Source organism: Pleurodeles waltl, chromosome 1_2 (genome assembly GCF_031143425.1).
Source record: "Pleurodeles waltl isolate 20211129_DDA chromosome 1_2, aPleWal1.hap1.20221129, whole genome shotgun sequence".
Lineage (NCBI taxonomy): Eukaryota > Metazoa > Chordata > Amphibia > Caudata > Salamandridae > Pleurodeles > Pleurodeles waltl.
This window is the reverse complement of record NC_090437.1, coordinates 167,874,562-167,885,768: the sequence shown is the minus strand read 5'-3', so window position 1 is coordinate 167,885,768 and position 11,207 is coordinate 167,874,562. Positions and strand designations below refer to the sequence as shown.

The following is an 11,207-nucleotide window of genomic DNA, read 5'->3' as shown; positions in this document are numbered from 1 at the left end:
AATTTCTATGCAACAGACCACCACTCCTCAGTGTTCCAGGCCAAGGGTAAGTAGGTGATGGATCAGGGTCCTCTGCCATGGGTCTGGGTAATTGTGCATGTTGGCATCTGCCACCCAGAAGCTAGTTTTCTTCAGGATATGATGGGTGCTGGTTCCTCACTGCAGTCTGTAATGTGTAGGTGTCCAACATACATGTGACAGGGCTTACATTGTTCTTTGGATGCAATTATACAGCTCACAACTTTCCCCTGGTAAATGGGGAATGTCCATTGACATGATTTATCTGCCATCACTGTTGCCAACAGTCCTTGTGCCTATGTCAGCATGTGTCCCTTTCTCTTTAGAAATCATTTGTAAGCTGCAGTTTCGTACATGACCTACCAATCTTGATGGGATGATGTCTGTACTACCTCACATATATGTTCATGGCAAATTGTGGAAAAGTACACTTACAGTGGGTGTACATTTCATGTTGTACCAGTCAGGAGTGTGTCACAGTTGTTTATTGACTGACACATACCCTCACTCGTCATAGCATGTCATTTGGCAAGTACAGCTGCAGTAGCAATGAGGGACATGACAGGGAGGCCTGGAGTTTAGAGCCACAATGTGAATATCTATGCCCTTGGTGTGGCATCAGGTGGAAAAGTGCACTTCACATGTGTAATGGTTAAGTTTTGTAACCTGACTGTTGGTATGCATCATGGAGTGAACTGCAGTTAAGTTGAAATCACATGTGTTTGGGTACAGGCATTTATCCCCAGACAGGCATCTGGGTTTGCATGAGCAAAATGGGGATAGTAATATAGCTTCCCTTTGGGCCTTTTACAAGTTCTTACAAATGTCTGTCTCTCCTACATGCAATGCAATGATTAATGGCTTCTAATGAAGCACTCAGTGTATGTCATTGTAAGGGGTGCCATACATTAGTGGTTATAACCCTAGTGCTTTCTGATTCATTGTGTTGTGTATTTTGGGGGCATCTCTCACTGACATCTTGTACATGATGTATACAGTGTTCATTTCGATGCCACATGTGTGGCCTATCTGAGCAACAATAATACTAGCTCCTTAACTCTAGTGGGACAAATATCACTTTGCGAAGTGTACATTGTTGATACGTTTCCAGTGTGACAAGGGTATTTCCATGTCAACTTCTCCAGGATATTGTACTGTTACGATCAACATGGGATGATTTTGTATCATCAGTCCTCATTGTTAGGTCACCATGTATGTGACCAACAGATGTGTGACAATAGTCCCTGGCCTGTGTGGAATGTATGTGAGTTGTATTGGTAGGTGTGATGTTTGTGTGTTGGTGGTGTATGAGACAATGTTGTGTACCCTTCACTATCCCTGTGCCTGAGATGTGTATTTTTGTGTAGTGTTGCTGTGCAGTGAGTGACCAGTCCAAAGGGGGCATATTGTGACTGTGAATGTGTCCATCTTCATATATGATTTGGACTGTGTACACAATGAGACATGTACTTGGTGTCTGTAGCATGATCCCCATATGATGTGGAAAATGACGCTACAATTTTCTGTTGAGCTTAATGAAACAGTTGTGTGTACTTACGGTGTTGCACCCACAGCGGTGTTGATTTTGTGCGCCTTCGATGATCAGCGGCAGATGTGCATGATGGGTTCCAATGCAGCATCGGATGTGTGAGGCTGCCTGCAGGTGAGTGTGTCCCTTTTTACTGTCCGTTTCCGCCTTCTGAGATGTGGTGGTTGGACCGCCAGGGTCACATTGGCGGTGTGCAACCTCATAATGTGTCTGGTAACAACAAAGGCTCAGCCGGCCTGTTTGTGCTGCCTCGTGACCTTGGCAGTCTGTGCTGCTTGGCGGTGCCGGTGGAACCGCAGTTGTCTTTACTCCATAGGCCAGCATGACTCATAATACGGCAGTCCGACCGGCAACCCGACGGCAGTCCGACTGCCACCACTGCCATAGCGGTCGACGGACTGCCAAACTCATAATCAGGCCATAGTAACTTGAGATAACTGTAACTGGTAAACTTCAGTCTTTGAGTTTATAAATTTACGTTGTCACTGAAATTTTCACCTACCTATAACAGTACGCTAAACTCTGTTTTTTTAGTGACTTTTTAACTTTTTTTTAAAGTGAAGTAAGGTATAAATACAATAACCATAACATCACTTTAACCTTTGTTTTTTTCTGTGAATTTCAATTTTTTTTAAAAATGTAAAGTAAATAATTTATTACCAAACGTAAAGCCACCCTTACGCCATGCACAGCTTTTGGGCAGGTGTGGCATGGTGTTGCCCGTAGGACCTGGCCTGCCACCAGGCCCCAAATACAACCCCTCATGAGCAGCCAACCCCCCCACTGTGGACGGCCTTCTGAAATGCACTGCGTGCATATGGTCTTGAAGGTCCTTGCTACACTCAGCCAGAGTTACTGAATTTAAAGAGTCACAAAACCAAGGCCCCTATTTTTACTTTTTTAGCATCGCATTTGCGTCATTTTTTGTATACAATTGTATTTTGTAAGTTTGCGCTAATTTTGTGTCAAAAAATGACACAAATGCAGCACTAGAAAAGTATAAATATGGGCCCAAATTCTAAAAAGTCGGCCTATTGGCTTTCTTGAGGAGTGCGCATGTCAATGTATGTAAAGCAGATCTTTCATCTTTCTCCAAAAATCACCAATATATTTATTCCAATGTATATTTCAGTAATTCACACAAAGCAATGTTTAATATTAGTAATTATTATACAAATGTTGAATAAAGATTTAATTAAAAGAAGCAACATGTCTGTAAATCTTTCTTTTAACATTGTTTTTAGGATTGCCTATTGTGGGCTGAAAATGTAAAAAAACAAAAAAAACACAGAAAGACTTTTTTTTTTTTTTTATAAAAACCAACATGTTTCTGAGCCTATCTTTTAAAACTGGTTAGCCCACAACATAAATCATAAAAAACTCACAAAAAGACCTTGCAGCATAGAGCTCCACCTTGCAGTGCTTTCAAAATGTATGGTAAATTCTCCTGAGGTCATGGATTTAATGACCCCAGGGACTTACTGCTTTTAGGTTAAGCATACCAGTGCGCAAGCGCTGCTTTTCCGAAGTGTTGGTATCTATCTGTGCTTTTAACCACACCCACCTCATGCCCATAACTTTCACGCATTTGTGGGCTTGCCTTTCAAATATACTTTGATGACATTGGTAAATGCTTTATGTTTGTCCCGCCTTGGGGCGGTTTTGTTATCGCCTTGGCCATCATCCCTGTCACATGGATAATTGCACGTTTGCCAATATGTTTTTCTGTGAGCGAACCCCTTTTTCCTTTTGTGTCTCTCCTTTACACTCACAGTCATAGCGGCAGTGGCACTTTGAATTGGCTTGCTTATGTCAACTGCTTTACTTTTCATTTTTAAATTATGCGGCAAGAGTCCAGTTAGGAATTTACAACGCTAATAGCTCAAACTGGAGCAAATGCAAGACCCATTGCATTACAAATGCTTGTTCAATATTGTTGGGGGGGGGCTGCTGCACTCCCTGCAGCCCCCACAACATTACAAAATGGTTGGTGGTGACCCTGCCTCTTGTGGCACTACAAGCATGAAAATATAATATTTTAAATTGCCCTAGGACATTATAGGGTGCTCCTTTCTAGGAGCAGTAAATAATAAATGATCAGCTTCTGCCACTTATTTATTCTTCTTTTTTTTTTTAAATTACTTTGGCTGTCCCAGTGCCTACCCAGGACACCCAGATACTTTTTTGTGGATGGGGGCTGCGGCAAAACCTCAAGGCTCCTCTAGACACCCTCCCAGCTCCCTTCAAGGCTGGCAGCAGAAGCCAGAAATTCTTTTTTTTTTAAACAAAGATTGAGTGGGGAGAGTGTTGTCCGCCCTTCCTGAGCCTTTACTGACCCCATGGACACATTCCCTGCGATTTTTTTTTAATTAAGGGGTGGGGATGCACAGCCCTTCTTTCCCAAAACTTTAGGGCCCTGCAAACCCCAACTCACAGCTTTTTTTTCAAAAAAAGATGGAGGATGTGTTGCACCCATCTCCGAGCCAATAGTGGCCCGCCCACAAGAGCGCAGGCAAGGAAACATATGTCTCCTTCCACCTGGCAGGAGATTTTTAAAAGCTTGCACCAGGTGAAAGCAATCAAGTTTTCCTTGCTCTTATGGGCAAGGCAAATGGTGTTCTGGGGGTGGGCCCGCAGGTGCACCACAGCAGGTTCCCCGGGGCCTTTCAAGGCTGGGGAGGAGCGCCACATGCCCCCTTTCATTTTAAATTGGCCCTAGGGGGTGGGGTCCTAAGGGACTCACAGAGGCTTGGGTTGGGGTGCCTGCATTCCCTTTCATTAATATGCCAAGCCCTGGGAATGGAGGTCACCGGGGTTGTAATCGTCCTCGGGGAGGGAGGCCCAACGCACATCCCTTCTGCAAATAGGTGCACACACTGGACCACCCCGTAGTTCTTATCAATTTAAAAAAAAAAAGGCTGCTGCCAATTTGTTTTGTTCTTTCTGTGATCCCGTGGGAATCCCTGGATTTAAAAAAGAAAAATGTGACCCAAGAGTGTTCTCTCTGGGCCCCCGAACCCCCCAGGGGGGGAGGGGGGCAGGGTATCCTTACCCTGCCCCTTATACCTTTTTTTAAACTATTTACAGAACAGGGGACCAAGGAATGTGGCCACTGTAACATTTTCTTTCATGTGTCGCACCCAGCCAAGCAGAGCACATCCTCCTGCGGGAGCTTTACTATCACAGGAGAAAAGTGACCCAAGGGAAAAAGCCCCAAGGCAAATCAGAACGTTCTCTTTTTTTATGTTGAGCTTCTGGAACACTTGCGAGAGACCCTTGACCCCAACTGTCCAGGGGCCATATTACAAAAGAACCATGGGGGTGCAATGGGCCTGCACGCCCGCTTTGTGTGACCCCTGGGCACTTTGGTTTTGATAGCCAGCACTATCTTGAGAGGCGTGTGCTGTCACTCACTGCACTTACCTGCAAGGGGATCTCTGTCCCTTTCTAAAGTACATCGGGTACCACCTACACAGTGAAACAAGGAGCCACTGAATAAAGCAGCCACTCCATATTTCGTTTAATGCATTGCTCCAGGGCAGCCTCAAGCTCATGGCTTCCCTGAGGACAGTGAATTTACTGAAACCCAGTGCACTGTTCATGTTTGCCTCTGCCGCACCCGTTTAAAGGTGCACTATAATGCAAACATGAATAGTTTGACTGAAAATGCAGGCCCGGGTATAAAAATATTTATGTACCTTAATTTCTCAAAAAATACTGATCAGATTTCCACTCCATCACAAAAAACAGACTTTCTGGACCAAGATCTAGCTTCTGGACAAATCTGATGTAATTCTATTTAGCAGTTTTTGTGATATTGCATTCCAAAAACATCTATAGAAAATGCACTAGGATTTTGCATTTTGGGAACCCCCTTTTTTTGGCCTCCACATAACAGATCAACCCTAAACTTTCAATGAAGAAACTAGGCAAAAAAGATCGACGTATGACCCCAAAGTTATCAGCAAACTAACAAAGGGCATTCTTTACGGAAAAGTATGCCTAACTACCTAAATATAACTACCCAGGAGCGACTGCCACTTGGTAAAATATATGTGTTTGTCCTACTAAAAGAAGCACTTTTGTAATATTATTTGGCAACATATAAGAGTAAGCACAATCAAATGCAAAGTAATTAATTAGGCCCTGCTTCTTTGTTTCCTTTTACATTGCCAGCATTTCAGTACCTCTGGCTTGGGGCTCAGTTCGGTTTGATTTATGAGACAGAGTGCATGCAGATACGAGACAAGGTGAACATTGCCTATAAATGAAACCTTGTGAAAAAGCTTGCGTGTGAGTCAACAGTGCCTATAACTGTTTGTGTGAGCACATGTATATGAGTGATGACATTTTTCAGTATGAGCAGTATCATAGTAGTTTCAACAGTGTAAATCACCACCATCCTTACAGCATAGAAAAAACAAGTGTCTGTTACAATGCTGAGGTATCCTTATGAGGATGGCGGTAAAGCTTTATTTATATGAATGGTATTTTCGTTGTGTACTAACCATTATCTTTCAGATCTCCCTGCCCGCTGTTCTCCTGACCACTCTAATACTCAGTGCTATAAAAGCACACTGAGTTGGAGCTGCCTGGAACTGGGCCCTAAAAAGCATCACGCAGACCCCGAGGAAGACAGCTACCTTGGCAAAAGCAATAAGGAGAGGACAGGGGCATGCACACAGACAAAAGATTGCAGGGAGGAAGGAGGCAAGGGCAGCAAGCTTGCCATACAGAGCAGACAGCAGAGGCAGTTCTAGCACAACGGACCATGGAAGGCAGGAGGTAGAGGGCAGAGGCACGCCAACGGACCATGGCAAGCAGGAGGGAAGAGATAGGGGCCCGCACGGAGGGCAGAGGGCAAGGGGGTACTGCAGGAGCAGTGGGCTGACCATGCAAGATAGGTGGGATGGGCAGTGTAAGCACAACACACCTAGGAGGGCAAGAGGGAGTCTATAAGGGCATAGCTATGGGCAATGTAGGCGAGGTGAGGTGAGAGGGGGGGTCAGAGGCAGCACAAATGAACACTTATGGCAGGCCAGAGGGTTAGTGGCAGCATAACAGACCATGGTGGGCAAGAGGGAGGAAGCACGGCATACACAAAGGACCATGGAGGGGAGAAGGGAGGGGCAGGGGCTGGACACAGACAATAGAGGGGCTTCACTTTAGACTATGTAGGGTGGGCAGGAGGAGCAGATGCAGCACAACAGAGCATGGAGGGCAGTAGGAAGTGGCAGCAAATCAACCATGGAGGGATGGAGGGAGGGTACAGGGGCATGGACTTGGGACAGTGGAAGGCGAGGTGGCAGAGGCATGGACAGGTGCAGCAATCTGATCATGCTGTGCAGGTGGGAGGGGTAGTGGCAGCGCAATGGGACACTCAGAATAGACAGGGCGGGCAGCAGCACCTAAATAGAACATGGTAGGCATACGGGAGGGAGCAGAGGCATGGACAGAGACACTGGAGGGCAGGGGAAAGCAGAGCACGGAGGCTAATCAAGAGGGTGGTGATAGGTTTATTGAGTCAGTCAATGGAGGACAAAAGGAGTGGGCAAAGACAGCAAGCTAAGCACGGAGGGCAGTGGCAGCACGTTGGACTTTGCACGGCAGGAGGCAGGTTCATGGACTTGGACAACATGGGGCAGAGAGGAGGTGCGGTAAGCTAACCGTGCAATGCAGGCAGGAATGGCAGAACATTGAACTGGGTCAGGTCTTGCATCCTGCCGCCACCACTCCCCTCCCCCTCACCCAGCTATCCACGGTAAATGGATGTCTTACTTTGCGTTAAAGAAAATTAAAAACCATGGAAATGTATTGAAAATATCAATGGATAAAGTGATGCTAAAGTTAGGAAATGTAAGAATATCTAACAACATTTAAAACACTTAGAACTGTTCAGGGACATTATAGTTAGGCTCACATTTTAAGAAATTCACCTGTTATAGTTATATCAAGTAACGATCGTGCCCCCGCCATGCACATTTTTTTCATCAAAAATGTGATGAAAATATTTAATTGATATTATCAATGATGTTATCAAAGATGTCATGAGAACTGTAATTTGTGGGGTAGCAGTGCATGGCGAGGGTGCAAGTTATAGTTACCTTAGGGCACAACTCCCAACATGGTTGCCAACACTTCCTTGTTAAAGTGTTGTCAGACAATCAGATCTCAGCAGAAGATCGGGAGGTTTCGCAGAGTCGTCATGTCCCCATATATACAAATTTGGATTTTCTTTAATTTATCCAAAACTACTGAATGGATTTAGACCAAATAACAAAAAAAGGGTGCTTTTTGGACCAATTGCTACCTTTCTGGAAATTTGGCATAATTCCGGCCGTAGACTGGTTCAAAACCCAATGAGAATTAAGATTGGAAACGCACCTTCTTTATATATAAATATATATTTTTTTTTTTACAAATGCTTTATTGCCCTAAAGATCCAGGTTTGGGGGGTGGGGGGTAAGGGTATTCCCATGCTGCCCTCTTTCTCTTTTTTTTCAACTTTTTTTGTGGGACTCAGCTGAAGAAGAGTCCCAAGATGGCTGCCAAACATTCCTGGTTGAAGTGTTGTCAGCCAGTCAGAGCCCTGTACAAGATCATCATTATTCGCAAAGTCCTCGCAGCCACAGATAGACAAATTTGTATTTCCTCAAATTTTTCAACAACTACTGAACAGATTCACACCAAATAGCAAAACACAATCTGTGAACAAAATCTACCTTTCTGCCAAATCTGGTTCTGTCCAGCGGTTTGCCTGTAGTTGTGTTGAAAACTCCTGTGGAAATTAACATGGGAAACACACTTTTTTTTTTACACCCCTCCCCCCCCCACACCCTACTTCCCCCCACTTTTCTCACCCCACTTGACGGATCACCCCAAAACTTTTCACGGGCAACAAGAAATACCAGTGCACTTTTTGGGAAAATTTCAGAAAGAGTCATCAAACAGAGTAAAAAATACTGGCAACCACCAGTAGGTTATATATAAGGAGATCGGTGGAAGAGCAACGATGAAAAGCTAGATGGTGGGGAGTACGAAAGGCAACAGAGAAGCCGTGTCAGCAACAGAGAAAATAATGGGGGAAATGGAATGGAAGAGAGAGAGTGGTTGAGCAATAAATGAACTGGGAGAGGGACAAAAAGCAACAGGATAGCAGGGAGGTGAAAGAGAAAGTGGGGGAAGGAAACTTACATAGCAGAAATTAATTCAAAATATAAACAAACTCCAAATAGAGGGAAAAACACATGCACTCCCATGGAAGCTGAAAGAAAAAGAAAAAAAGAGTAATTCTCTGATTGCAAGCAGTGAAAGGATACAACGTATCCAAGCACTGTAAAACAGCTATGCTAAAAGGAAGTGACAGACACATTAAGTGGAAGGGAAGTAATTGAATAAGCAAGCAATTTAGGAGGCAAGAAAGCCAATCAACAATAAGCACTGGGCTGCCCAAAATCCACTCAAAGAATTTGTATTGTGTGCAATAGCTCTTCTATAGGCAAGAACTAAAAAAGCATATCACAGGTTAAAACAAGTATGATGTGTTTTACTATTTCATCTGGCAGGAGTCTGAGTAATATCATCATTTTCAAAGAGAAAGTAGTCTTTCAAGTATGATTGAGATTGCCATGCCCAGGTGCCTGTAGCTGCAAGTACATAAGAAAACCTCTTTCTGTTCACTTCATCCTCAGGTATCAGGTGATTAGAACATTGTTGTTTTATAGTATTCTGTGTACAGTGGTCTCAGGGTTTATCGTGTTCAGGGATTTTATATCCTTCACAGAGATCCAATGAAGAAAGCTCGCTATTTTGTTGTCCAATTCTGTCTCATTTTTAGGGTTTCTTTCACCAACGTCGGTTATCTTTACTGCATACACAAGAGAACCCTCATGCCCAACTCAAGCCATGTTAGGATAATATTCTGTGCACTGTCCAATGTGTTTTCTTTTATGTTGATTAAGATTGCATTTGCTACTGAAGCATTTTTGACAATATGTACATGTGTATGGATTTTTACCTGCATGTGTTCGCTGATGTATAGTAAGGTCTCCCTTTTGAGTGAAGCTTTTATCACATTCACTACAGGCATATCGCACACCTGCATGGGCTTTCTGGTGTCTCAATAAACTTCCTTTTATGCTGAATGTTTTGCCACATTGAGTACAAAGATATGGTCCAGCCACTGAACTTTTATCTTCTGAGTGTGCTTGCTTATGCCCATATTCACATTGTTTAAAGCCAAAGCTATTCTTATAGTCAGCCTGCTCTTGTGGACATTCACTGCTTTCTGTGATCTGAGAGCTACTTATGTTTCCTGTTCCACATAATCTTTCTTCACAATCCTCAGATGTATGCATTCTCCAGCTTTGCACTATGTTTGGTTGATATTTAGGGTGGTCTTCGTGGTTAACATTATGCTTGTTGCTGTTAGATGTATCCTGCATTTCTACATCAATGGCTCCTGGATGTAGATTATAATGTTTTAAATTACTGAAGTCTCCTTTGTATTCAGTTGGTACTATTCCTCTTCCTTTCGCATTACTTTCTGATGATAAAAAGCTTTTTGAGGCTGTTTCTAAGTCAGTGTTATGGGGACAATTTGCCTTTATTTTTCTTAATGAAGCTTTCCATGGTGTTATCACTTCCGTCTCTTTCAGTGAATCTCCTTCTTTCATTCTTCTGGTAACAACGCTTGCACCTGTTGCATCAACACAAGAGGCAGAACATGCTTATTACTAATATAAACATAAATAAAAAAATAAAAACGTAATGTTCAAACATCAAGTAGTTAAGTATTCAGAAGAGAAGCATAATAAGAATAAATACTTCTGGTCTCATTGCAAGATCACCATTGGTTTCCTAGGTACCTAAGCCCCTGCCCTATACCCCACCCATTTACAGATACTAGGGGCATCGATAAGTACAGTTACCTTGGGTTACAGCTGGGATTCTGAGGGTCCCCTTACAAATGAAGAATCACCAGGGGGCTCAGTAATTCAGATCCTGATTACGCAGTAACTCTTACTTTTTCCTATCTATTTCACTAGAATGAATATGGATTACCAGTGACGTTGGATTGAGGCCCATCAAAGGGTATCCTTGCAATCGAAATTTCCAGAGAAAGCCCACATTTCTTTTATTCACTTGCGTGATATTTTTAATATTCATAATACTGGATATGCTACCAGTAAGAAGAAAAAAACATATAACATTGCAAAACTAGTAACTCACTATATTCTGCATCATTTCCATTACTAGACATAATGGATACACCCTACAAAAATAAAACCAATTCACACAAATATGTTACAATACTTCAAAACACAAAGCAATAGTAGTAAAAGTAAGTTATAAGCACTTGCAGCGAGGAGGAGGCGTCGTCCCGTGTTGTCAGGGCAGGAGCCCTTTAAAAACTGAATCGCTCTCCAGCTACCGCGGGAAGCGCTTGCAGCGAGGAGGAGGCGGCGTCCCGTGTTGTCAGGGCAGGAGCCCTTTAAAAACTGAATCGCGCTCCCAGTGAGGAGGAGGCGGCGTCCCGTGTTGTCAGGGCAGGAGCCCTTTAAAAATTGAATCGCGCTCCCGCTACCGCGGGAAGCGCTTGCAGCGAGGAGGAGGCGGTGTGCTGTGTTGTCAGGGCAGG

General features: G+C 43.6%; 1 protein-coding gene across 4 annotated transcripts in view; it reads right to left on the bottom strand.

Moving 5' to 3' along the window:
* Nucleotides 1–9,092: 9,092 nt before the first annotated feature.
* The window catches only part of LOC138298826 (zinc finger protein OZF-like), a 206,471-nt gene continuing 204,356 nt past the window's right edge, over nt 9,093–11,207 (bottom strand). For all 4 annotated transcript variants that reach the window (XM_069236907.1, XM_069236906.1, XM_069236908.1 and 1 more), the window contains one exon: nt 9,093–10,265. In XM_069236907.1, coding sequence (XP_069093008.1) covers nt 9,466–10,265 — 800 coding nt within the window. In that variant the 3' untranslated portion in view covers nt 9,093–9,465. The remainder of the gene's footprint in view (nt 10,266–11,207) is intronic.